The sequence below is a fragment of the Mchenga conophoros genome, linkage group LG3 (genome assembly GCF_057382185.1).
Source record: "Mchenga conophoros isolate Kocher_MC1m ecotype Shallow Benthic linkage group LG3, M_conophoros_male_GT1.1, whole genome shotgun sequence".
Classification (NCBI taxonomy): Eukaryota; Metazoa; Chordata; class Actinopteri; order Cichliformes; family Cichlidae; genus Mchenga; species Mchenga conophoros.
The window spans coordinates 57211519-57239364 of record NC_140528.1 but is presented as its reverse complement, the minus strand read 5'-3'; the positions used below and the strand labels follow the sequence as shown (position 1 = coordinate 57239364).

At 41.2% G+C, this 27846-nt stretch overlaps 1 protein-coding gene across 1 annotated transcript; it reads left to right on the top strand.

Annotated features, from left to right (window-relative positions):
• Positions 1–27447, top strand: usp12b (ubiquitin specific peptidase 12b). Its single transcript, XM_085264054.1, has 10 exons — positions 1–187; positions 6344–6424; positions 6644–6727; positions 7621–7750; positions 8293–8588; positions 9672–9748; positions 9843–9926; positions 12401–12598; positions 15562–15640; positions 20332–27447. Exons 1-10 carry the CDS (start codon positions 140–142, stop codon positions 20431–20433), a joined length of 1179 nt encoding a protein of 392 aa, XP_085120180.1. The 5' UTR covers positions 1–139; the 3' UTR covers positions 20434–27447.
• Positions 27448–27846: the final 399 nt, after the last annotated feature.

Sequence of the window (27846 nt, the reverse complement as noted above, 5' to 3'; positions counted from 1 at the left end):
TCCCCGGAAGCTCCCTCTGTCGGTCCGTGTACTCTGACAGGTTTATCAAACAGGGGCAGAAAGCTCTTTCGGAACTCTGCAGCCGCAGCGGCTCTGATTATTTCACCATCGGGGTTCGGTCCAACATGGCGGCTTACGGATGGAAATACTGATGACAGTCCGAAAGATCGCCTCGATTTGTACGATGGTAAGAAGCCGAATCCGGTGCCTTTATCCGCGGGGCGTGAATACGCTGCGCCTCTGTCCGGTCCCCCCTCCCAGGGACGCTAGGCTAGTAGCTGCTCCGCTAGCCTGTTCGCTAACCTCACAGACAGGACAACATAATTAAAAGAAGAAAAAAACATCAGTCAGTCAGGGTTTCTCGGGAAAGTTGTAGAGCCTGCGAGGAGCATCAGTTTACCAGTACTTATCCTGCACCTCTGTGTGGAAAGAGGGAGAGGAGCTTCACGGGGAAACAAAGCGTGTTTTAACAGCCAGCCTCGGTTTGTTTACGCGGAGAAGGGCGAAAACTAGCTAGCCTAGCATGCTAGCTCTCACGGCAGCAGTCTCTGGACTCGGCTGGATAAAATTTACGGGCCTTCAAAATGACAAAGTTGTTGTTGTACCATTGCGTATGTAAGTCAAAGGTGTGATAGGCAGACAATGGGCGGATGTAAACAGCTCAGCCAGCTGACTGCTGCCTGTTCATGTGTAACTGGTGGAAAATTTCCAGCAGTTCCTGTCATGGGATACACCCTGGATGCCCCCCAACCCCCACCGTGAACCTGCTAATAGTTTGGCTTTACTTCTATAAAAAAATAAAGAAGCCTTCAACAAGGCAGAAGAGTCCGGACAGTTTAAAGGAAACCAAAGTTGTTGGGAGTGACTGTGCATTTTCTTTTTGCTTTTTTTTATACCGCCCTCTTTATCAGATCTGGAGCCATGTTTACGTTTGCACATGTAATGCTTTGTAAGGAGTTAAATAAGATTTCCCCAGACACACTCCACTCGTTAAAGAGAAGCTGTAGGTGAAAACGTGAGACATTAACACTGCCTGGTTTCCTGTTAATGTGACCAGCTCTGCGTTTGCTTCAAGCTTAACCTCTGACTGTAACTTGTCCTGTTTGCATGTGCTGCACCTTTCAGAGGAGGACAGATGGTGATACAGATGCTTTGGAGAAGCCTGCTGCAGTCTTTGTCAGTCATTTGTTGTTCCCGTGTGTAAGCTCTTATCCAGTGTTTTGTAACAGCCCAGCATCTACGAGACAGGAAAAAAAAATAGTTTGATTCGTCTCTGCTACCTTTGCGGGCTACGAGGTGCTGGCCGGATGGTGCTTGTTTCCACAGAAAGTTGATTTGGTCGTATGGAAAGTGCGAAAGCCACAAACAAAAGCTGCACAAGCCACAGCGGGGCACGGCCGAATTCAAGCGTTCGTCTGCCTTTGACGTGTGAGGCGGAGGACCTTTGCAGGGTTCAGAGCGTTGGTGTTTCCACAACAGAGCAGTGAAGTGCATCTTTGAAACAAACTGCCTTTGCTTCCATCGAAGGTGGATTTGTATTTTTAAAAGTAGAAGCTTAAATTACTTATTATTTACACATTCACCTGACAAGCAAAAGATCCTCTGGTTTGATCCAAAGAGGGACCATAAATCCCCCTCTGTGGCTGTGCGTCCATTGGGGGGGGAAAAATCAGCCAAATTAACATGCAAGGCTACAGAGGCCTAATTGTGAATAAGGGAGCAGCTGAGAGTAGCACTATGTGGCCAGAGTATCGGGAAATTTCAAAAGAAAAATAATTATTTAATCTAACCTTAACTGAACCAGGATAATATGGTGTGAGATTAAAAAAAAAAAAAAATCCTGTCCAATCCATGGCAGTTGCGTAGACTAGTAACACGCATGAACATGCACACAGCTAAGCTCCACGCGATGAAGCCTAAAACCTCAACAAACAGGGTTAGTAATAACTGAACCAAACTGTAAAGTTTCAGTTTAGTTTACTGAGATTTCAATTAAAAAAAAAAAAGTACCAGGGTTAACCCTGGGTTAGCCTACATCACTATGGTAACAGATAGTTCGAGATTAGAGATTAACAGATATGCCATGACCGCCTGCTGACTTGTCAATAGTAAGTAAATAACGTTACTCGGATTGTTGCACTGTTTGGTAGTACAGGACCCTGGTCCAACTTAAACCACCTTAAAAGTGTATTCAGGGAGAGCAGCTGCTTGAGGTCTAGTAGGTAGATATCGATATATTTGTAGTTCAGTGTGAACTTTGAGGAGAGACAGAAGAAATGAGTCTCGTTGTCACGCTTTATAAGAAAAGATGGGAGCAGATAAAACCCGTTATTACACACTCATTCCCAAAGTTACATTCCGATCAGTCATGCTTACATGCCTGGTCACCACTCAAACACTAATTTTGAGCTGGGAAGATTACAAAAAAAATCCGCAGAAATAAAGGAAAGAAGCTTCATTTTCTTTTAAAACGCAGCAGACGCGGCTCGTCTCGTGGACTCAAGTTATTTTGGAGCACGGGGGCAGGAAAGGGCAGACAGACTAATGCTTTCCTAGCATCCTCCCGACCGATCGTCATGATTAACAAACCCGATCGGTGTCTGACAAAACAGCCACTTAAGAGTTTCCACTCGCGCTGTTTTCTAACAGCCTTTCGTGCTGCCCCAACTTCACTTCAACTTTCATTTCCACCAGTGCAGGAAGTGCAGCTCGTTTCAGAATCGGCATAACCCAAAAAAAGAAAGCACGAGTTAATTAAAATGTGTGATTTCAGAGCACGCTTAGACCGTCTCACTCTGCACGCAGATGTTTGCTGTCGTCTTTGTTTGCCTTTCTGAGATCAGTGAGCTTGTTTTTGTTTACAGCCCCGTGCTGCTCGGGGGTCGTGTTTGTCTGTGACTTTAGAAAGCGTTAGCAGCATCATCATCATCATCATGCCCCTCGCCTCGCACTGTTTCTCCCCGCTGGTGTAATTTAATCCTTGGTTTCTAGCAGGACTGCAGGGTTATATGTCAGTGTTATTCAGAAGTGTTTTTATTGCACTGTCACGTAAACACAGCCCTGCTTTCACATCCACGCTGTGCTACGAATAGGGCTGAACGATTATGGAAAATAATCTAATTGCGATTTTTTTTTTGCCCCAATATTGCGATTGCGATGCGATATGCGATTATTTTTAAGGTATTTGTCTTCTGTATTATTAAACAAAGACAAGCAATACATCATATAGTATGGCCAATACTATATTACATTAATTTTAAACTGTTCTTTCCTGGAAGACAGACCTCTGTTATGATGACATGAGGTGATGCATGAATTGATGACTGACATTTTTATTTAACTTCTTCAATCACAACAGTATATTTGAACATACACAATAGTTTATTTTTAGCTTACAAACATCTGAGCATAAAGTGCTGACAAGGAACCCTGGTGTAAACATTAAAATGAAAGTCAGTACAATGTGCAGATTGCAGAAATATACATAAACAAAATCAGTGGCTTTACCACACTCAGTTTTTCGACATCTGTGAACTACTAGACAGTCATTCAATTAAAAAATAATATTAAATAAATAAAACTAATAAATAAAAAATACACACATCTTACTGATCTCTGCAGTCAGTAACATTACACATAAAGTGCAAACATAATAGCAATTGTATAAACACACACACAAACACGCCTTTAAAGTTTAAAGGCGTGAAATTGGACGGTCTAGCCTTCTGATCTGCGTCACCGCTGTCTCGGTGGAGTTTAATAAACTCGGCCGTCTGCTTCTTGCTATCTAAAATATAACCAGACACTGGCGTAAATTCTCGACTGTCTCATACTTCTGTTTAATAAGTTTTCTGTTTGACGTTTAGTCAGCTGTGTGAAAACCAAGGAGGAACCCACCCGGGGGATTAATAAAGTTTTATTTTATCTAATCTAATAACTTTAATCTCAGCCAAACCGATTTACTCACGAACAAACAAAACACTGAAAAAAGCCCAACAATAACATTTTTAGGTTGTCTAAGTGACTTATATATTACGTTTAACCCGAGCAGCGAAACTCCGCGGTGATCTGAAAATGATGTGCCGGGAGTTGTGCCGTTCTCGGCCGCATCAGTAACCCTCGAGCTCCCGGCTAGCTGTCGAGCTGGTGGGTAGCAGACGCCTCTGAAAACGTCGAAGCACTTTTGCAAATATGGGATATCTTGATAAACCGAGCAGATATTTGATGTTTACACAACTACTTTCTCGCCTGAAAATATGTTAAAAGTTTATTTTGTGACCCAGAAAGATTAGTATGAGTAATTTTAAAACTTAGTAGCGGCCGCCATTGCTGGAAACTGGAGTTTGGCTGGGCCGCGCTATGAATTCTGGGATATGGTAGTAATTTGGACAGCCTTCGGCGCGTCGCTGTGACGTAATCGGTCTACAAATGCGGCCTCAGGAGGATGCAGCCCATGAATTGTATAATATAATCGCAGTATAATCGCAGCCTTTGCGGTTAGAAAATTGCACTTGATCATGTCGCGATATTATCGCAAATGCGATATATCGTTCAGCCCTAGCTACGAATCTGTCAAAATGCACTTCACATAAATGCAGTGCTTCTTTTAAAAAACATTTATTCTACTGCAGCTCAAACACAAAACAAAATCAACAGGGCAGTGCTTTCACTTTGTTATGTTACTTTAAGCTTCTTTGCAGGCTTGCCCTGAGTGGAAGTATAGAAGCAAAATGCACTGCAAAGAAAACAGCTCAGCTCTCAACGGGGGGGGGAAAAAGTCATGTTGAATATCTATAATATGATATGGACTGGGTAATGTGTGAGGAATGGAAGGATGCCACATCAGGATCGACCTACAGAAAACTGTGGGGTGGTAGAGTTGTGTAAGGACGTCAGGCTCTCAGGCCACCCTCATGAAGTCTGTTTCTGATTGTTTGGTGAGAGACATTCACATTCTGCTGGAGGTCATTTTGTAGCTCTGGAAGTGCTCATTCTCGCAATGGCCGACCTGGAGGAATAAGACTACCTGTGTGACCTCTGTAGGGTCCAGTTATGGCCTGATGACGATGGGGGTTCAAATTTGATTAATTGTGGGATTAATCAATGTGGGACTAATGTTTCAGTCACGTTAAAGCTATAAAAACAGGGCTACAGCCTCGTTGCAACAATAGAAATCGGTGGTTGCTCAGCAATTGAAAACAGTTCTAGCGACCAGAGGTGTGGAACACCCTCAGCTTGCGGGTCACCACAGTCACAGAGCAGTTGCACAGCAGGTCTCCTGGTTTTAGGCAACTTGTCTCCAAACAGTCAGATTCAGGCAGTCACTCTTGCTGTCTAATTGACAAACACAGCAGTCGGCCTGATTCAGCTGTGCCAGTGCAGTAGTGGGTTTGACTCGACCAGTTTGCAGCTGGTTTTGTTCTGGTTATGCTGCCATGAGCTTGTGTCATTTTTGTGGTTAAGTTGTCGTTGCAGAAGCTACGTCACAATTCGTGGAGGGATTTTTAAAAATGTTTTAAATTTCTGCCTTAAATCTGTGACGTTCCGATCAGACTCGTTTGCACTAGTTTGTTAACTGACGTTAAGTTTTGAGCAGCTGTGACACAATCAGTCCAAGGGTCAACTCGCCCCCGTTCAGTCACAAACTGATGGCAATAAAATAAGACTGCTATCTTGATGAATAAAAGTTGCTTTGACGACCTGGGCGGCCCAGTCTGTGTAACAAATACTTCAGAGGAAACGAGACTGCTAACTTTTTGCACACATTGGGAATAATTGTGGTCATGTGTCTGTGTCTTTGAGCCTAAAGTCCCGAGTTCTCGGTGTCAAGAAGGCATCTTCTCTTTTTACCTGGCTAGATCGCCATGGTAACTAATGCTGAACACATAAACTGGACCGCAGCAGGTTATGTTGAAGTCATGCAACACTATCCCTCTAGATTGACGGAATGTGTTGCCCTCACTTTAGTCAGCTTTCACATTTTGGGTATCAATAAAATTGCTTTTCAGCATGTTTTTAAACGGTTACATATATGTAGATGTGATTAATGGGGCTCGTCAGTGTGCAGAGGAAAATAAAATGCAGAAACCGAGGATGTGAAGTGAAAAACAAAGCTGCAGCAAGCAGATGGCTGAAAGTCCAACAGAGCAGAGAGAAAACAGAGCAGGAAAAACTGGAAACTTTGAGGAGGAAATTAGGACAAAGGAAGTTTTTAATGGATCATTTTTCATTAAAACAAAAACACTGACTGCAAGTTGTTACACATCCAAAATAATATGAAAATGTTCAGGAAAAAATAAATAAAACAGTCATTCTTTTCCTTGTTTTAATTCTTTGCTTGCAGGGCGCCAATGCCTCTGCCTTGGAAAAGGAGATTGGACCGGAACAGTTTCCCGTAAATGAACACTACTTTGGCTTGGTTAATGTAAGTATCTGGTGGTGGCCGTGCACCTGTTTACCTGCTGCAGACTGCAGAGCACAGCCAGCAGCTACTAATCATGTTCGTCTGTTTGAAGATTCACACCGGATGTTTAGTTGTCAGGCCACTTCTTTAGCACTGCTGTGGCTTATTTGGTGTAAACGAGCAGAAAATGTGCCTTCCTCTAAATCCCCTGGCCTTCTCTCTGTTCCTTTTTCTTTCTAGTTTGGAAACACCTGCTACTGTAACTCGGTGCTGCAGGCTCTGTACTTCTGTCGACCGTTCAGGGAGAAGGTGCTGGCGTACAAGGTAAGTAATGAGAGACGAACTGTTGAGATGAAACCTGGTGCCCTGACAGAATGCACACACAGCTAAATGCCATATTGATATGATAGAGAGTTACACGTTTAAGTTTTCATAAAAAGCAGATGTTTCAATTGAGCCAAATCTGGTGCTTGGTTTGTGGTGCAATGGTTCTCATAGGTTTTCATCTTGTATACCATTATAGCCATTTGATAGCCTCAACTTCCTCTTTGAATGTGTTAATTTGAGCTTATTTGAACTCATTTGTATTTGGATCTGGATTTCTTAGAAGCCTTCCTTTACAAATATTGACTTAGTTGCTGCAGGACGGCTATCAAACTGCAAAATTACACCGGGGCTCCACAGCCTTGATTTTATGTAGGACCATAACCAGAATTCAAACAGCTGAGTGAAGTCCTCTATTGCAAAAAGATGTGACGCAAGCAGTGAGTGCCCTCATGAGTGCAGACTGACTAAATTGCACGTTGGCAGTTAATCCCATGAGAGTCTCATGGGCCTGTCCAGAGGTTGCAAGTGTTGTGTACTCCACATCTGGGCAACCAACTACTAAAATTCAGTGAAATCACGGAGCAAACTAGTTGCAAGGAAGTTGTCGTCCTCTTTTGACTCTGTTGTGATGGAGCCATAAGATTGCTTAGTTTGTCAACATTTAGAGAGAGTTGGGGAATGGCTGCAATCACAGTAATGTAAGATAGTGAAGGATGTACCCTCCTCGATTCATTCATTCTTTGCTATAGTTCACATAACCTGACTTCCATAGAGTAGATCAAGTATCAAGGTTCAGGCTAGTGTAGTACCATAAGATAATGTTAAACTATCTCTGAGTTGCTGAGGCCTTTACAGCGTAACGTTGACTATCTCCGTCTTCTTCTCTTCAGGTGCAGCCTCGCCGTAAAGAGTCCCTGCTCACCTGCTTGGCTGACCTGTTCAACAGCATCGCCACACAGAAGAAGAAAGTCGGCGTTATCCCGCCCAAGAAATTCATCTCACGGCTGAGAAAGGAAAATGGTGAGTGACTCTGCATGATGCTGAACTTTGTTTTTTCTTTTTTCAGAAAGAATATTCATTGAGGTCGAACGCTTCGACTCTGCAGCTCTGCCAGATTGTGCAGCTGCTGTTTGTGTACGAAATAAGAAAAAAAAGTCGAAGTAAAATCCGAGACTTTCCTCCGTCAGTCGCTTGTTTTAACCCCACTTCCTCTCACTATTGACGAGCACAGCTGAGGCTGGCGGGGGAGAAAGGGGATGAGGCAGATGGAGTGGGGAAAGGAAAAGAATGAGAGGAAGGGGAGGGTTATCGCAGCTGAAGAAATATAATTGTCAGCCAGATCCTGAAGGGGAAAGCAGATGTAGGAGAAGACGACAGGCTCCTGATTTGCTATATTTCTCATTGCCAGCATTCTGATTGCTCTTTATTCTTTGTTCTCTTTTCTTCTCACGTCTGTTATTTCCTATATTCCTCTTTCCACTTCTCTATTCTCACGCCTCTATATATCTATGTTTTCTGTTTATGTTTCGTTCTGCTTGCTATTTTTATTTTGTTCCTCTCAGAGCTGTTTGACAACTACATGCAGCAGGACGCCCACGAATTCCTCAACTACCTTCTCAACACCATCGCTGACCTTCTCCAGGAGGAGAAGAGCCAGGAGCGGCAGCAGAACGGAAAACTGGTTCAGAATGGAGGTGGAGGAGTGGGCGGAGGAGGAGGGGGAGTAGGAGGAGGCAGTAGCGAATCAGGAGGAGGAGGTGGAGAAGTGGAAGGAGGGAAGGAGACGCAGCAGACCTGGGTGCACGAGATCTTCCAAGGAACGCTGACCAACGAGACGCGCTGCCTCAACTGTGAAGCTGTGAGTGGCTCGAGTACTCGGAGTTTGAACTGCAGATCAGTATAAGAAGATGGGCGTGACTTTAAACCTGAATTCTTTTTAATGGTCAATTAAAGTAAAGTCTATGGAGGAACGGCCCTCTCATCCAAATCCTATAGTAGTTACGTTTTCCAGGAAGTCCAGACTGTTCCCTGATTGTTCCCTTGTCAAACAGAGTGTGTACTCTGGAGTGTTTGTGAAGGCCCATGTCTTGTGTATCTGTGACTGCCTCCAGCTGGCTGTAGCACCAAAATCAGTCTCAGCAAATCATTGTCCAAGTTCAAAGTCAGGCTTTCTTTGTGTTATCTGGTTCTCTAAAACCTGAAACCCCAGTCAGAGATGATGATGGTGTGAAGAAGTATGACGATGGGGGTTATCAAATTTCTGTGTTAAAGCAGGGCTTCCTGTGGGCTCATGTGAAAACCCTTCCCAGGTTATATGACTCTTCTTCTGCACAAAACAATCCCTCCGAGTGTCACGTCCTCCAGTCAGAGACATGATCAGATGACTATAAAATAGTGTCAAATCTCCAAAGAACACGAAACAGAAGAATGCAACAGCATTGCAAATGAGATTAGCACACAGAGGGGCAAAATAAACTTTTGAAGTTAAATATTTTATCACCAAGCTCAGTGCTGCTGTTTATTTGTGATGACTGCAAACTGTTGTGGTTCAATCAGTGGTTTCAGTAAGGTGCAGATTGACAGCTTGCCCATATTAAATAGAATCAATATGACACTTAGAATAAGCTGTAAATAAACAAATCGGTGAAAGCGTCACACTTCCAGATGATTTTAACCCAAAAGTCTGGACCTGCGTTCAGTCTATGTTAGCGCGGTGTTTTAAAAGAAGAGCCTCTTGTAACACAGGAAACTCGACCCAGCTCTCAGCAAGCCATTAATCTGGCTTCTAGACTTGACTACAGGTAAAATCTGTGTGAGACACTGAGTATTAATTTTTATCTTAATTTTCCACTTTGCTCGTTTAACCGATCAGGTCATTAATGCCGTTGTCATAACGACACACCATGTGACCTTGGGCGTTCGCCCTTTGCTTTTGTTTCAGGTGAGCAGCAAAGACGAGGACTTCCTGGATCTGTCTGTGGATGTGGAGCAGAACACGTCGATCACGCACTGTCTCAGGTACGCCGAATTTATTAGCGATCAATAAATAAATAAAAGAACGATTAAAGGATGCTGGCTGATCTCAGTGACGGCGTTTGTTTCTGCTCATCAGGGGCTTCAGTAACACAGAGACATTATGCAGTGAATACAAGTATTATTGCGAGCAGTGTCGCAGCAAACAGGAAGCCCAGAAAAGGTGAGTGACATCATCATCACGTGACTTTTCTGATTTTCTTTCATCACCTTTTGTTTTTGCTGCCTTTAAACCAGCTCTGTTACTTGACCTTCAGATAGCACACAGAGCTCTTACCAGGGAACTCTTTCACAAAGGCTTTTCCCCCTGATTGTTAAGTGCATACATTTCATGCTGTAGGATCTGCTGGTCTCAGCAGGTTTTCAGATGGTGCAGAGAAGCTAATGTAAACAATGAAATCCAGTATGAAAAGGTCTCTGACGGGCCCTAAATTAAAAACAAGTGCCAAAAATGTGTTTCTTTACTTTATTGTGAAGTAAATGAACATTGATGGCATTTCTGATGATGCAGGATGAAAATACTGAACGTTTCGTCAGCTATTGCTGCTCACAGGCAGCAGCATTTCCGAATGTAAGTAACTGCAGGGCCTTTTACATCCTTTATCAATGAGCCGCTGCCATAGACGACATGCTGCCGACGTCGAAGTCTGAACTGTTACCATCAGGTGCCAGCAGCAGCATTACAGTAAAATATTAGTGGCACAGCATTATTTCCAGTGACAAAAGCATAACTTTTAACCACCTGCTTTTCCACCGTATAACCGCGTCAGCTATTTCCAGCCACCGTTTGCTCTTCATGTCATGTGGAGCACGGCTAGCGAGCGTGTCAGCGATGCACTCAAGAGAGTGTGTGTGTGGGCTTGTGTCGTTGTCGTGCAAAAAATCCTACTTGCTTTTTTTTTTTTTTTTTTTTTGCAGATTATGAGTGTGACAGGCACTCTGGTCACTGCGAGCAGTCATTATGCAGTTCAGTGTGTCCTGAGTGTGTGTGCGTGTGTGTGTTAAGCATATCCAAGATTTCGCTGTAATTTTTTTTCCTTCTGTTTTTGTACACAACCTGTGGCGACTCAAGTACATAAAGCATTTTGTTGACATGGAAAACTCTCGCTGAGGTGGTCGAGTCGGACAGAAAATCATAATTGCAGCTTTTGAAACGCCACGCATTTGTTGAACTTTTAAGAAAAGCTACGTTTGTCACTCATTACTAGACTTTCCATCTTGGCTAAGCTCTGAAATAAACCCAGCACTGATGATAAAGCGGCCTCACAAGCTCACGTATCAAACATGGTGCAGTTATAGGGTTAAAGAAGAGATAAAAGCACATCTCTAGAAACCACAAAACCAACTTGTTCAAAAGTAATTGATGTTGGGAGCCATAACTGCAGTTAAATTTACATTTTAATTAGTTATATTCTTAGTGGTGGTAGAAGCACCTTCAGGCATAATCGGAAGCTCTTGGGGGCATGCTTGAGGTTTTGTTACACGTAAAATTGAAACGTATCAGACAGTCTTTAACCCTCTCGAGGCAGGCGTTGCCAATTTGCAACAGTTAAAAACTAACAACCTGATTACCCCACATACATATTTTATGATTTTTTTTTTTTTTTTTTTTTACTCAGAAGTACCACTGCAGGACTTGGTTGTGCATTAGCAACAAAAAGTTTAATTTGAGCCTGAGAGGGTTAAATAAACTGTAATTTGTTCAGTAAAAATCTAAGACAAGTCACTTTCTTGTTTTTATTCCATCAGAGTTACATCAGTCTATCATCGCTGAAGCATGAGCTCGTGCATGTTATCAGCTGACTCTGTTCACTGCATGATGACCAAACACTGGTTTTCCATGAATACTGATGTTTGAGTTTTGATAAACCCGGCGCTGACGGTGCAGGGCTGTAGTGCTTTGCAGACTGTAGGAGCGGTTATCACAGCCTGTAACTGTCACACAGCTGTAAGTGCAGTACAACCACTTGAAAGTTTCTCTGAGTGGACAAATTTGTTCCATTAGACGGTACCCTACAAACCACATCTGATGTTGCTATAGCAACCATTGCCTTCCTGTTACATTCTGAGAAGTTCGTCATGGGCGTCAGTCTAATGCGAAGTCTATTATTAACTACTGAACAGCAGCTGGACGTCCCTCTTACAGTGTTGCCCTTTGATTTGAGTTTCTTTTTGTCTTCTTCTCTGCTCGCGATGGCGTCCGTCATACGGCGCCACGTTTTGTTTGTTTGTTTTGTTTTTTTAAAATACGTACCATCAAATGTTTTTGAGAGCCCGCTAAGTGCACCAAGCACCATCCATTAGCTTGAAAGGCCCATGCTGACACCAGCGTCTGCAGCGTGCAGAGCAGCACAAACGAAAAAGGTTCTCCCAAATTAGGGGGAGGAACACAAAACGTGCTCCTCGTTCCTGACAGGAGGTCTGTGGACTGGCGTGGAAAGCTTTCAGCCTCTCGGTTTTTGTTGGGGAAAGATCGATCGTACTTTTTTGTGTTTCTGCTTTTTGTAATTTCGAAATGAAAAGGTTCTTTTTTCTTTTCTTTTTTTCATCCAACAATTCAGTCTTCAAAGATAAAGATTTTTCTGCTCTGAAATATATATATTTTAAATCAATATTTCTCTCATCTCTCTCACTCAGGATGAGGGTAAAGAAGCTACCCATGATCCTCGCCCTCCACCTAAAGCGCTTTAAATACATGGACCAGCTGCACCGCTACACCAAACTGTCCTATCGCGTTGTCTTCCCCCTGGAGCTCCGCCTCTTCAACACGTCCGGGGACGCAACCAACCCGGATCGTTTGTACGACCTGGTGGCTGTCGTCGTGCACTGTGGCAGGTAGAGTTTATTGTTTTATTTCACTTTAAATTTTTTGTCTTGAACTTGATGTGAATGTTTGCAGCTGCATGAGTGGAAGACGTGCAGTAGAGCACAAACTAGTCTAGTTTGTGTTGTATGGTTAAAAATGAGCAGATCAAGCTTGTAAACAGTCTTGTTGAAATGAGTCATTTAGTCTTCATAACAGTCCGAGGAGCAGACATTGTTCACATTATATGTGAGTAATTTGCTGAATGATTATAAAACCATTTAATACTTATCAGAGTTTTAAGTGTTTCTATATTGCATATAAATAGCACCCCTCCCCCAACCTTTTTTTTTATTTTTATTTTTTTTTTAAATTTTGCTCCAACAAACTGCCGACATTTCAGTTTCCAGATCTTTCTTCTGATGTGAACTCTACTTATGAACCAGATGGAAATAAGGCTTCATTTCAGTTTTGTAACCTTTCGTAAGCCGACCTTTATCATCATCCCACTGTGTTTTTTGTGAGGGTGTGTCCAGTGAATAATGCGATTGGGCTTTTCCATGTAAAATAACAGAAAGGTTTTTTGTTTTTTTCCCCTTGTCACTCATTAAATCCTCGCTGTTTTCTCAGTCTTTCAATGACCCAGACGTTATACTGATGGTATAAAAGAGAATGTTTAAACATTATTTTCAATTGCATTTGAAGAAACTGCTCTCAGCCCTGACCTCTGTAAACACTCATTTTCAGGTCATAGTGGATAAAATATGAAGGTTACTTTTTGATAATTTTGGCCATTTTAAATTTAAGAAAAATAGGATTATTAGTCATCATGCGTGCAATTAATCCACCCAATCGCTTCCATTTATCCTTTTCAAGGTCGCAGGGGGCGCTGGAGCCCCAGCTGTCATAGGGCGAGAGCTGGGGTACACCCTGGACAGGTTGCCAGTCTGTCACAGGGCTAACACATAGAGACAGACAACCATTCACACTCACATTCACACCTACGGGCAATTTAGATTGATCAATTAACTAACCAACTAACTGCATGTCTTTGGGAGTACCTGGGGAGAACCCACGCAAACATGGGGAGAACATGCAAAATCCACACAGAAAGACCTCAGCCTGAACTCAGGACCTTCCTGCTGTGCGGCAACGGTGTTAACCACCGTGCTGTTCATTACGCCAAATTTTAAAAGACCGAGATGTCGACCATGGAAACGGTCACCTCAAGGCTTCAAAACACGACTTCAAACACTGATGGATGTCATTATGGTAGCTGTGGTGTGGTCAATCACGTTAAATGCACTTGGTAGTATTACAGTAGTGTCAGATGTTACAATGTAAAACATTTATAATTTGTACTACCCACATCAGCTTTATCGACTGTATGTACCTGATCTAATGTGTTGAGGCTTGGGTTTTCTGTTAACAGCAAAATTTAATTAACACTTCACCTCCAGGGGGCAGCATATCAGTAGATGTTTTCACATAACGCACTGCTATTTAATTTGAGATATTCTTTCTCTCAAGAAGCTTTACTTTATGCTTTAAGCTGCCACTGTGCATAAAAATCAGCTACCTGGTTAAATAAAGGTAACTTTATTTAACCAAGTAACTCATTGCGCCATCTTGTGGTTGAAATTGGCGTTGCCCCAAAGTCCAGCCTAGTTGATCTTCAGTCGATATCTTTGCAACACAGTACACAGATATTTTTGTGTTGAGTCACAGCTGCTGTTTACTCACATTTTTATGATGGTTTTAATTGACTTTGGAGTTTTTTAACAGTTTTACATTTTACAGAAAGTTCTTTTAAACCTTCAATTATGCACTAAATAAAAGGATATGGAAATATGTTTGGAAACATCTGGTTTTAAGTAATTTGTCTCTTGATTCTGTTTCAGAGGACAGAGGGAATATTCCTAAAGTTATTCGGGTTTTTTTAATTAGAAAATACTTTGCTCATTAACTCATTCATCAGATATTTATTGGATAAAGATATAAAGAGGAAATAAGTCCATGTGTCCCTGTAAACACTGCATTGCTGCGGTTCTCCTCGGGCCGCTCGTTGTTTGAATCGGTGTCCATTGGCTCGCTAAGTCCGGTCGGCCGATGAGTTGACGTCAGCTGATGTGTAAGCGAGCATGTGCGAGTCATTAGTCACTCGACTATGTTCCTCCTGCTGATGAGATGTAATCTAACACTGGAGCTTTCCTCAGGAGGACAGACGTCCTGGATAAACACAAAGACTGTCTCGTGCTGTGCTGCGTGTGGATGTGAACATCTTTCTAACAGCAGCGTCGGTTCATCACCAATGTTTTGGTCTCTTTTGACAACGTGAAACAACCAAAAACTGCAAAACATTTTCACAATAAATGATTTTTTTTTCCAGTTTTTAAAAAATAATCCATCTCTGACTTTGCGAAGAAGAAGAAGAATTTCTTTAAAATTTATAGTATTTATAGGATGAGGAGTTTATGTAGGAGTAGGTAATAATGTTCTTAGACTACACATTTTTCAAATCAGAGAGCTCATTCTCTTGACAATACTTAGTCAACAGGTAATACTATAGTTTTAAATAGATCTAATTTTCTGTTATTTCTTTATTATCAGTTTGATCTGAAGGTCAATCTATTGACCTTGAAGGAGAGGTCAGAGGTCAAATGTTGCATTTTGTTTTTTTAAATGTTGACAAAAAAACAGCACACTTACAAGTTATCAGGCTTTTTGTCAGTTTGCCACCAATAAATCATTAAGAAGACCTTGAAGACTTTACTGGATGTAAGCCGAATTGTAATGGATTGTTAACATAACCCTGCTCGACACCCCCACAAAGTTTTATCAGAATTCATTCAAAACTTTTCCAGCTGTCGTGTTTAACACAGAATGACCCACAAACACTACCAAAAACAAAACCACGCTGGCAGTAAGGATGATGAGAATCATCACGACTCTGCTGTCTTATTTCTTAATGCGTCTCTGTGTCTGTGCCCTGCAGCGGCCCAAACCGCGGACACTACATCACCATCGTCAAGAGCCACGGCTTCTGGCTGCTGTTTGACGACGACATCGTAGAGGTGAGAAGCGATCTTCTGCATTTTACAGGAAATCAGACGTCTATAAGTAGTTTTCTCTTTTTTTGTGCTGTTACAGTGGCAGATGCTCACATTAATCGTAGCCAATAAAACTGCAGAGCTGGAAATGATCATAATGAGTCTAACAGACCCCCTTAAAAAGACCAGATCGGTTTAAAGGTGGTAAAACAAGTGTGAACTGTTTAAATTGAGCATCAGCGTTTCAGCTCACATCAGACTGAGCACCCACTGAAAGATTAAAATTCCCATCTCCACATAAGCTTCCCATCTAATCCAATACCAGACAGGAATTCCAGGCTCACAGTCTATCCTGGCTCTCCCGAATGTTTTGTCTGGACTTCCTGCAGCGGGCCGACCTGCATACCTGAGCCTGATGAGGAGCTGAAATTAGGTTTAGCGATGGGGATAAATGATGACGGGTGGATAAAAGTGTCCATTAAGGAAAAAAGATGAGAGATGAGAACATACCTGCTTTTATTGGACATTTATCTTTCTCCTTTCTCGCTCATGGTCACGTGTACCTTCTCTTAATTGAATCATTACTCATCTCAGTCGTAGTATTATAAACTGAGATGACCTGCACTTTTTTTACATTACAAATATGAGAGACTGCTTCTCTGTGTGCTCCAGCCCTCATTCCTCCTTTAATTTTCACCGTCTCTGAGCAGGTGGTGCAGACATAGAGGCTGTTATTTTGAACTTTTACACAGCAGCTAATGATTTCACTCCCCCCCCCCCCCCCCCCCCCCCCCCCCCTCCGATGAGTGTGGTTGTCATGAAATTGCCGTTCTGCTGATTACCCGTGTGCTTCTGCTGCAAAACCATCTGCTTTCCTCTCTGATGTGGCGACAGCGGAGGGAAAACATGGCTGTCTACATAGTAACAACAGTCTGACATCCTTGGAGCGTGATAGTGCTCAGCCCCCGTTAAACGGTTTCCCAGCTCCACTCAGCACGCTGTCATCTCAGTAGCTGACATGTCAGCAAGGAAAAGACGCAGCACTTTAAAAACATTAAATAACATGGTGACACTTTGATGAACCATCAATCCAAACAGGGAGATCTGCCAGCATCTATATCCCTGCCATACAGGGAGTGCAGCTCTGCTAAGTTTGCAGTGTGAGCCGATGGCCTGCTGTAGCTCTTTAGCCACTGGCGGCCCGCCACATCACGCGGCCTAAGCTTCGGCGTGCTGCTGTGTTTCAGCGAAGTAACCTTTCAGTCTGATGTTTTTCTTTCTTGATGCCAGAGGGAAAGGTATGGCACAGCAATCAAACTATCAGCAGCTCGCTGGCTGTGCAGTCGTCACGATGAGGCGTTCCAGAGCTTGCTGACGTTTAGTCTGTAGTTAGTGGTAAACGAGACACTGATCTGCAGATGTACAGTCTCAGCCAGTGTTAGCGTCCTTCATTAATTCTCAAATAACCTACGTCAGGAGTAGTTATTTTTATTAACAGTGTTATTTACAAGGAAAAGGCTTTTTTTGCTGCGTCCCTAGATGGGATAGGCTTTCTGTCGTGTTCGGAGCCTGCTTATGGGGGGGAGAAAAAGAACTGTGTTTGCAGTAGAAGTTGGTGAGAATGGTCTCTGCATATGTACTGTATTTTGTTTTTGTATGTAACTGTATTCTGTTACAGTTAGCGTTTAAAGAGGTGGTATTTAGAATACAGTTACTTTGAAATAAAGGGATTACACAGCAGTCTTTTCCTGTTTTCATATATTAGGCTATGCCCTTTCAGCAGAAATATTTCTGCTGAGAAATATTTTTAAAAATTATTGTTCAGAAAATGATATGAAGGCAGTAGGCAGAGTGTTATAGGCATCGCCCTAAAGAATGTAGCCTCATGGGCAGTGTAGTCCGGTTGTAAGTAAGCTATTAAGACTCGACTACACTATATTTGTGTTTTCCTCCGAATCAATAAGTTCCGTTGGAGCAGCCTTTCAACGCCTCTCTCTGTCTCTCGCTAGCAAAGTTGACCCAGACAACAAAGTAAAGCTAGTTTTTGGCTACGAGCCCGACACGAACCCGACGTATTAGCCAGAGGCCCCTTTGCTACGGTTCAGAGCTGCGGACCTGTTTTATATACGCGCAATAGTTTTCTATACGAGGTCGCTGCAAAAAGTGCAGCCTTACCTAATGTTAACCTACTGTTACTCATTAATATCTATTATCTATTAGTATTTAAAACTCTAGTTGGTATTGGTATGGCGATTAACCTTCAATCCAAAGTAATCCAAAGTATTCAGAATACGTTACTCTCATTGAGTAGCGTAACAGAATACGTTACAAAAAAGATTTTGGGGCATGTAATCTGTAGTGGAATAAGTTTTAAAAGTAACCTTCCCAACACTGTACATCAGTTCCAACTGGATGCTGAATGAATTGGTTCGCGTTAGCCGTTGCAAGACTTTTCTATACAGTTGGATAAGAATAACTGACACTATTGTACGGTGGCTCTGAGAGTTCACATGCACTGCAGCTTAACAAAACACCTACAAATGGAAAAATGCTGCAAAATTACACAAAACACAAGGAAAGTTGGATAAAACACAACAGCATATATAAAAATATATATTTTATATAATATTTTTTTTAAACTGTTATGTTTGTTGGGTTGACCTACAGCGATGACTTAAAGCCACAAAACTAACTGCAGTTTGTCCTTATTTTTTTTAATTGTGTGTGTGTGTGTGTGTGTGTGTTTGTTTTTAACTTTACCATTTTACAGATTTGTGTAGTTTTCTGTAGCTTCAAGCAGCTTTTTGTGGATATACACACATCCATGTTGTATCACAGTTAATTAGCATAATCGGAGGGAAAAAGTATAAAGTTCTAGTTGTATATAATCATCTGTTTTAAGCTGCTCAGCCTTACTGCCTTATACTAAAGGGGTGGTAGAAAAAGACAGAAAACGAGGCATGTAAAACACATCTACAGTCGGGGTGCACTTTATGAGGTGAAACAGTATACTTTAATGCAGTTCAGGACACCTGTGCCCCCAAAATATTCATTTTTATGATGCTTGTAATGTTTGGTTTTTCCTTATATAGTCACACAGGCGTTGATTTGGTTATATTATAGCACGAGAGGTCACAGCTAGTGTTTTAGAAAATACTTTCAAGCATTTGGAGGTCATTTTAAACACACGTGCTCCTCTCTGTGCATTCGCAGTAGCAGTTCAGCCAAATCAAATATCTAACGTACACGTTATTTTCCCAGTTAGAATGGTTTATTTTGCTTTAAATCTCCTCGGCAGTAGGAGACATCACCCTGCTGTTTGCAGGAAAGAGCTCAGTCAGTCATCAGGGACTGATGGTTAAAACTGATATAAACTCCACAGTATTTTTCCACTACAGCGGGACTTCGGCCCGCTCAGACATCTGGTCTGGAAGATTCTGCTGAGTCTGCAGAGAAGAAAGATTAACTTATTTTTTATGGTTTGTGGAGATTTAATCTGCATGCCTCTCTCTGTTTTATATTTTAGCTTGAAGTCTTTTTCTGATAAGTTATTTTGATCCCTTTTTGGCTGCTTGTTTCTGCCATTTGCCTGTTTCCTCGTGGAACTCAAACTTATTTAGTTTTCTACAATTATGACGCCGATATCTTTCACTCCAAAAGTGCAGCTTTTGTTTTCTAGCTCCCATAACTTTACTTAACCCAGAAAACTGCTGGATTGAATAGGAGCCAGACAATATTCATCAATTATCAATATAAGCAAGACTAGATGTGCTTATAATAGGGTATGTTTCAACCACGGTGGAAAATGTAAAACGAATTTTCAGAGACGACATCCAATAACAAAAGATGTAAAAACCCCTAGAAAAGCTTAAGTGACATTCAGAAAACAAGATAAAATGAAGATAAATAAAACAGTACAATAAAATAAATAAATGGTAATTTATTTATTCATTTTGAGAATTGTGCACACAAAACCTTCCATATAAACATATTGTTTCTTCGTTCCTTATTTATGCACACATTTACTAAAATGGCGCAAGTAAATTGATCATTTTAAACTGCACTTTATTAATTCTCACATTTTATGACTGGATCCTCGTAGAAACTCTTCTTCCCACTTGTGCATCTTTGCAGATATTTGGATAGTTATTTTGAAGCCTCTGTCCAAATGAATGAGGAGAGGTGCCCTAAAAATCATGGTCAGAAAATGCAAGAAACTATCATTCAAATTATTATTATTTATTTATTTTTTTTTTTTAAATGCCTAAAATTAGGTAACTTTGCAGAATAAGTTTCGTAAATATTTTTTTTCCTTTCTTTTTTGTAAGATATATATATTTTTAAAACTGTTATATGACATTGCATTTTCATTTTACGGGGCCGTCGGAATCATTGACGAAGACAAATTCTTGTGCTAAGTTTAATAGACTACAGCTGAGTTTGATTCAGTTTAATAAAATATAAAGTATCAAAGTTTTAACCGGTGAGAGTTACAGCGTCTCATTTGTCCATGTGTATACTCTTGTTTCATCATGGTTTCGGTCCTCTTGTATTAGTTTTTATTTAGTTATTGTCTTTTGTTTATTGGGGGTGTTGGAAACCTATTGGCCAGTGAAGTTAACACTGCTTTGAAAGCAAAAACAAGGAGAACCAGATCCAGGTTATTACTGTATCCTGATACGGGTTCTAACCTCTGTTGTCGTCTTCTCTCGTAGAAAATTGACGCGCAGGCGATCGAAGAGTTCTACGGTCTGACCTCGGACATTTCCAAGAACTCTGAGTCAGGATACATCCTGTTCTACCAGTCGAGAGACTGAACCAAGGCGGTCGTAAGTCCCCAACAGACTGTCACTCAACAGAGGGGGGAGGGGCTTATGGCAGCCACCTGCTCCGCCCTCACTTAAGTATCCAGGCTTATTTCCTGTAGGCGGAGCTGCACTGGAGTGCCACTCGGGACGGGTTGAGACGTGTGCGGCAGGTCTTGTGACAGCCTTCTGGATTACCGTTCAAATCCTCTGTGTCCACACTGCTGCAGCAGAGCACCTTAAAAATATATTTTAAAAAAAACATCCACTAGAACCCCCCCACTCCCCCACCCCCTGGCAGATTCCACAACACTCGCTTTGCACTGTGGGCAGACTGACCAATCCAAGAGGCTGACATGTGGAGGACGAGCAGGAGAAGATGATGCGGCATAACCAGCTGTTTTGGGTGCAACTGGTGTCGGGGGGTTAAGGTCCGAGTCGGCCTTTTTTGTGGCTTGTTGCACTGACACGCAACTCCCCCAAAGATTCCTTTAACGTCCCACCTGTCACAGCAAAACCACTGACACTACCTGTAGTGAGTGAACGGCTTGAATGTGAGCGCGGCGCTTGGATGATAGTTTGCGGTGTTTTGTATAGTGAAGTTTTGCCAATCGCGTCCTGCGCAGTGTTACAGGCGATGGTTGAAATGGAAACCAGCCACCAGGGAGGTGCTGATGGAGCTGAAATGTTCCCCACACTCATGAGTAAGGCTCTTTGTTTCAGGTTTAAAATTCTTAACTAAAAAATAAAGAGAAAAAAGTGAAACCCGTTGACCAAAAGTACAATTTGCAGCTTATATAATTTTTTTAAACAACCCTGTTTAAAGAAAAGAATACTTTGCCACATGTTATATTTTTTAATCCAATCCTTTGGATCACCAACAGTCCTGTTCTAGATTCCAGAGCGTCTAGAGTGTCTAAAGCCACTCGTGGTGCCACAGTGGGGGAGGGAAAAGAGCTCAAAGGAAGTATTTCAACAGCATAAGCTAATTTTTAAAATGCCAGCTTCTCATGGTTTTGACAGCAAGCACACGCTCCTTTGCTCTCGAGGATGTGTTGTTGTAACATGTCTGACTTTTTTAAAGATGCCACAATATGCACATTTGTACTTTTTCTTTTTCTTTTTAAAGGGACGCACTATGAGACTAGTGCTTTTTTTTTCCTTTAAGTCAGCTCTGATATCCACTTTACACACTACACGACACGCAGTGTCGAAGTTTGTCGAGTTTGTCTCATGTGCTTATGGATGCCTCTCTGCGCACACACGCCTTTACCCTTCTACAGCTGGTTCATCTCGCAGTTTCAGCCACGCCAATTTTGACTCTGGCTTAAGTGTTTTTCGTGCAGCTGCAGCTCTGGCAGGCAGTCAGGTTTTTACATAACACGTTTTCCACTCCAGCATCGTAAATTGCAGCCTTTGGTAACGCTGAGTGATGCTAAAGGTCTGCGGATGTGATCCGCTGATGCTCGGCTACACGGTTTATTTTATTGCAGTAAGACCGTCTCTTTCGCATGTTTGTCTCGGCCGCTTTTAAATGGCTTCCCCTCCTCAGCATCAACAGCAGCTTCAGCTTTAGGGGCGAAGCATCCTGTGAGATGAGCTGCATCGTGGTTATCTTACTGTTTCTGAAATGCTCATTAAATTGCAGCCTGGGCTAAATTGAGTTACTTGAATGTTAGCGCTACTCTGGGCAGCTGATTGAAGCTAATTAATCAGCTGAGCGTTTAGTGATTCCAGTAAGTAGTGCTTCAAGTGATCACATAACTGGATAATTTTGGGCAGGATTTCTTCTTCCTTAGTTAAAAAAAAGAAAAAAGTAAAACTTGCATATGTAGGTAGGTTAGACAAAAAATGATTAACTGCAGTCTTCCTTTAGAGGGGTAAAAGTGGGTTACATAGTAAAATTCATAAATATAACCACGATTTATGTTTACTTTCTCTCTTCTAATTTCAGATGATATTACAGATGAATGTGTTTGTGTAGATTCTTCTCAGCTTTAAGGAAGAAACTGCACTTATTCATGTCTAAAAACAACAACTACTTCCAAAGGGTCGACCCCCCATTAGGGGTTAGAAACCTGAGAGACACCTTTTGCATTTAGAACTTTTTCAAGCTTTCTTTACTACAGATTCATCTTAAAACTGCTGACAGGCTCTGCTGCCGTCTTAGTGGTGCTGAATTCTGATTGGCAAGGCTTCAGTCACACAGGCCTACAGACAGGTCGGTGATTATCTGGTGACCAAAAGTTTATCCTCCAACCAGTTGGCAAGTGGTTGCTTGCTTTTGCCAGGGTACTGCATCCAAAACCTCCAACTTGTGGTCGCTTTATCGATATTTGACTTTAAAGGTCTCGGTTTTCCAGTTTGCGTCACACATTTTGCAGTTGCTGTCGAGTATTTTGAGTCCTTTAATGCAAACTACCGGTCACCATGGCAACCTGCTAGCAACCAAAGAAATCGCAAGGGGGCATTCGGTTCAGCGCCGTATACCTCTTTGGGACCAGTTCCATGCTAGCTACTGAGAGCAAACAACTTGCCAACCCATCTAGGAACATACAATTTTCCCTAGCAACCAGTGGTTGCCAAATGCCGCCAGCTGGTCTCTAGGGCTGTGTGTCCAGTACAGTCACAGAACACAGAAGTGGGTTTTTTTCTTCTTCTTTTTTTTTTTTTCTTTCTTGTCCTTAAAATGTCTGAAAGTCCAGCGTCACATCTTCCAGTTGCTTCCAAATAAAACTTTCGGAATATAAGATTTTAAGGGTCACAACATGTTTGACACATTTTCTTGCATACCTGACTGCGTGTTTGAACTCAGGTCTTCAAATTACTGCGTTTCTCTAGTATGATGAAGACCAAATATTTAAAGATCTTAAACTTGCCAACTTTGAGAAACAGAATTAAAACTTACAAACAGGGTTTGATTGAGTTGATCTGAGGAGAAGCAGAAGCCTTTTTAAAGCCTCGGTCTCGCTTTCCAGCTGTGGGTTAACCCTTTCCGCCTCCATTATTTTCTTAATAATTGCACAAACCAAATATAGTTACACTTTTTTTTTTTTTTTTTTAACCCGAGTTTAGTTATTTTGTTGTATATTTTACACTCCTAAGCTGATAAGCCTCCATGCTATCACTCCTTTGTAACAGAGCTACAGCAGATGCAAAGCGGATTTGGAAAAAAAGCTCTATGCAGCCTTTAAGGTGTTTATATTATATAGCTGTTGAGTTTTGAATGTTAACATGTACAGTCAAATTAAAAAAATAAATAAAAAATAGGGCTGCTGCTTGACCTGTGACATGTGGATTTTGGGTGCATCGCAATACGGTGAAGTCGCTGTCTCCGCTTTTAAAACTGAAAAGCACTTTTAAATATTTGTCAGAAAACTTGTCATTTTGTCCTTCAATCGTGCAATTTAGTGAAAGTAACAGCATTCATGCTTGTGGCTGTACAGTGTTTTCACTTTACCACAACCTGGCACAAAGCCCTGACTCCCAGAGGTAAAAAGTAAACAAATGTAAGGGAATTCAGGTTGAGTCTTGAAGGCGTATCACATCCCCCAAAATACTGCAAAGTAATTTTCATTTCTTCAGAGAGTGATTTAAGTGCTCTGAAAAGTGACACTTTTTATCATCATTCAGGTTTTATGTCCGTAACACAGAGCAGCCAAAATATGTTACAAAATAATGTGAGCTTGTGGATTTCGCTCTCTTTGTTGCATAAGCCTTTCTCTTAGTTCTGCCAGCATGAGAAAGTTTAAAGTTGGACGTCGTGCAGCCAGAGCCCTGGCCTTAACCTGCTTTTTCCAACGCATTCTCATCCAGATGCATCCTTTACACACCAGGTGTCCTCTAGCTTTGGTGCTCTAATGCTATAATGGCCATGTTGAACACAAATACAGTGCGAAGGAGGAGACCCTGTTTTTCACCCAATATGGACCTTTGTTGCACACTGGTTAGGTTTAGGTGAGATTTAGCCTGTCTAGTTTGCATAAAGTTGCTTTCAGCAGCGCCTATATTATATTTCCTCAGTATAAAGCTGACGTGTGTCTGTTAGCGCCGGATGTTGCAGAATCCTGCAAAATATGGGTTATCCAACCGATCAAGTTATCTTGGTTTCAAGGTAATAGCAATATGACCAATCTAGATCGGGTGGGTAAAGTTAAATCACTGTCAGCCTCTTCCAAAGTCATTCTGTCCATTTATGTTACATAAAACTACAACTACAAACAGTTTAACTCAACAAATACCTCATTTGGCTCAAAGTTCTCAAATCTGTGTAAACGACTGGGAGGAGATCGAGCGACTTCCTTGACGATGCATCCGAAGCACTTCACTCAATGAGTCGAAGGTTCAAAGTCAACACTATATCTCTTTCACGTCTGTGCTGCTCTTTAACTAATCAACTTAAAGGAAGTAATCTACATTAAAGGAAAGTGTTGCGCAATTTTTATGTTTCGTTTTTTCTTGGGGGCTTAGTAGTTTTATAACTTTCGGACAGCTGAAGAAAGTCGTTTTTGGCTGCAAATGACTTGAAACACCAACAGAATCTGTGGACTCTTTAAGTTGCGTTCATACATACCAAATGATGTTTATATTGTTTTTATTCCTTTTCTTTTTTTTTTTAAATAAACAAAGTGTAGGTGTACTCAAGATGTAAATAAACACAGACAAGCACAAAAGCACATTATTAGGGAGATGGAAGTCCACAGATTCAGCTGGAAGCCTTTCTTTTTATTTTAAATATGAGAACCAGAATTCATTGAAACAATGTGTTGGATGCTTATGTTGAAGCAAGGCTCTTTTTATTTAAATATTATTATTATTATTATTATTATGAATGTCCATGTTAACGTTTTTTCCTTTGATGTTCTGCATTGTTTTTATTTTTATGTATTTTACTAATTTTGATTGTCTGCTGAGGCAGCTCTGGAAATCTGAGGATTTATTTTGATCTAATTTGGGGAGTGTGAAGTGAGAGATGTGTACATAAATACAGATGTTATTATTGGAATATAAATAATTGCTTGCTTGGAATAATCAACAAATCTAGATCGAGAATATTAGTGTACGTTATCTCTCAAAGATACCTTTCTTATGGTTGATATCTTCAATCTGCCTGGTGCTTTAAAAATTGCAAACCCCACCCATCTGGCACACCGGGCAGACCAAAACAAACAAACCCAAATATATGGAATGGTCACAATGGAGCTGTGAGTTTATTAACATACACTCACTTTATAGACATTCTCTTATTAGATGTTGGTGTGCAAAAAAATACATGACTGTCCAAAACCTGATATGCGATCACAGTGTTAAAGGAAAAATCCACTTTAGGTTACATAAAGGATTAAAATAAATCAGCAGCTGGTGTTGGTGTTTGTTTCATTTTGTGTTGTCCTGATTGTGTTTGAGTTCTAATGATGATCAATGTTTATAAGAAGACAGAAAAACGACTATACTGGATTGAGAGAAACTGAGGGAGATGGTATATATTAGTATTGAGCTTCAAGTAGTTCCACTGCAAAGGTTTCACTATATTTAACTTTCACATTTATATGCTTGACAGCAGAAATTTATAGATATTGCAGATGCCGTTATTATGTCTAATGCAAAAGTTCTCCACATCTTAGGTAATGTGGAGCTTTTTAGCTAAGATGTGGGAGTGGTTGCTGGAGTTTGCCGGCTGTCGATGGGTGAAATCGGTCACAAAGAGATTATTACACCAAAAACCACTTTGTTATTGCGTTGGGTTTGGCAGATTGCCGTGGTTGCACAAAATATGGCCGTCTATTTGCAATCACTAACTGGAAAAAGTGTGCAACCATTGTTCACCTTGAAAGTTAAAGCTGTGCCTTATGTCCTGAAACTGACATGTTTCCATAAGCAAATCCAGTCAACTTTGAAGATGACCATTCTCCGTTTCACTATCATTCTGCAAATAGTTGGCAAATGTTTGCAAACAAGTTGGCTTCTTCCATGCAAACCAAAACCAACCAAAGCATTTGCAAGAAGTAAAACACCTGTCAAAGTTTTGAAGAAATATCTTAAAAACTTGTATATTTATATTTAATAGGCAGAAAACAAACTGAATTCTTGTTTTTATACTCAAATTTACAGACACGTAAAAATACAGCAGCTGTGGCTTAACCCTTACATTCGGTGGTAGTCTAATAAATTTGTTAAGCACTGTAAAATAAAATGTCATCAGCAAAGAGTGGAAACCTTGGAAGCTACACCTTCAATTCCAAGAGTATTAAAATATTGTCAGAAGAAAAGAAGTGGAGAGACAGAGGCCAGTTTTTGCACCCTAAAATATAAAAAGTTCCTTTTAGAGAAATATTTTCATCTGGTCATTTTTATTATTGCTTTTATTGTTTTATAGATTTTATTAATCTAAAATTAAGCATATACGTCAGCGAGTAACAGAAGGCAGCAGTCAAGCATCCCCTGTGTGCTTTTTGAACAGCATTATGGGAAATTGATGAAATGCAACAGCTTTTGTTGGTGTGGGGGAGGAGTCAGAAGCACCGACGGACAGCTACAGGTGGATTTTTCCTTTAACAGTTGTCTCTTCAGAGCGTTTGGTCGTCCACATCACTCCCCTTTTCAGTCTCGCCAAATAAATGTGTTTAACCCAGTATGTGACGGACATACAGTGACTGAATGCATCATTAACACTCCTCTAATGTATGTTTTTAGTGTGCAAAGTAGCAGCAGCCTCACCGAGACCAACACTGTTAAAATGAAGGTCAGGTAAACACAAGTAAGGGAATCTGCTTTTTAAATGGTTGCATATTTTTGTACCAGCTGAACACAGGAGGGTTTTTTGTTCATGCAGAGTCTGCGACTACAGACTGATCTGAAGGACCAGTAACCAGGTTGTCCTCTCGGTGTTTGTATTTGTGGGGCTGCTGCTGTCTGACGTTCATTCTGAATCCGTGGAGATGCAGTGAAGTTTGGGAATGACGGCTGGTTCTGATGGTGTCTAAACTGTTCGAAATAAAACACAAACTGGTTTTGATGATAACTCAACTCTGCTCTCAGTCTCTTTCATTGAGAATGTTTGACTATAGCGTCTCGTTTTTTTAAACATACATGCAGAAAATAGGAGGTAATGCAGCTGTGTGAAAAACATAATCGCATCTTTGCTGGTTGAACAGAAATTAAGAGGGTAAGTAGCAGCTAGATGCTCGTAATCTAATGAGTTGGATCTTTTCAGGATGAGTAACTAAAATTGGTTAAGATGGCTCTTTGCTAAGTTGACTGTAATGAGTAGACACAGCAGTGGTCCATTAGGAGACCTTTCATGCTTCGTAGATCAGTGTTTAAGAGATAAATAAATGTATTACTCTGAAAATGGTCAGGTACAAGGACTGGACTGGAAATGGGTAACAAAGCAGGTCCAAAGAGAACTCTTAACAGACCTTCAGA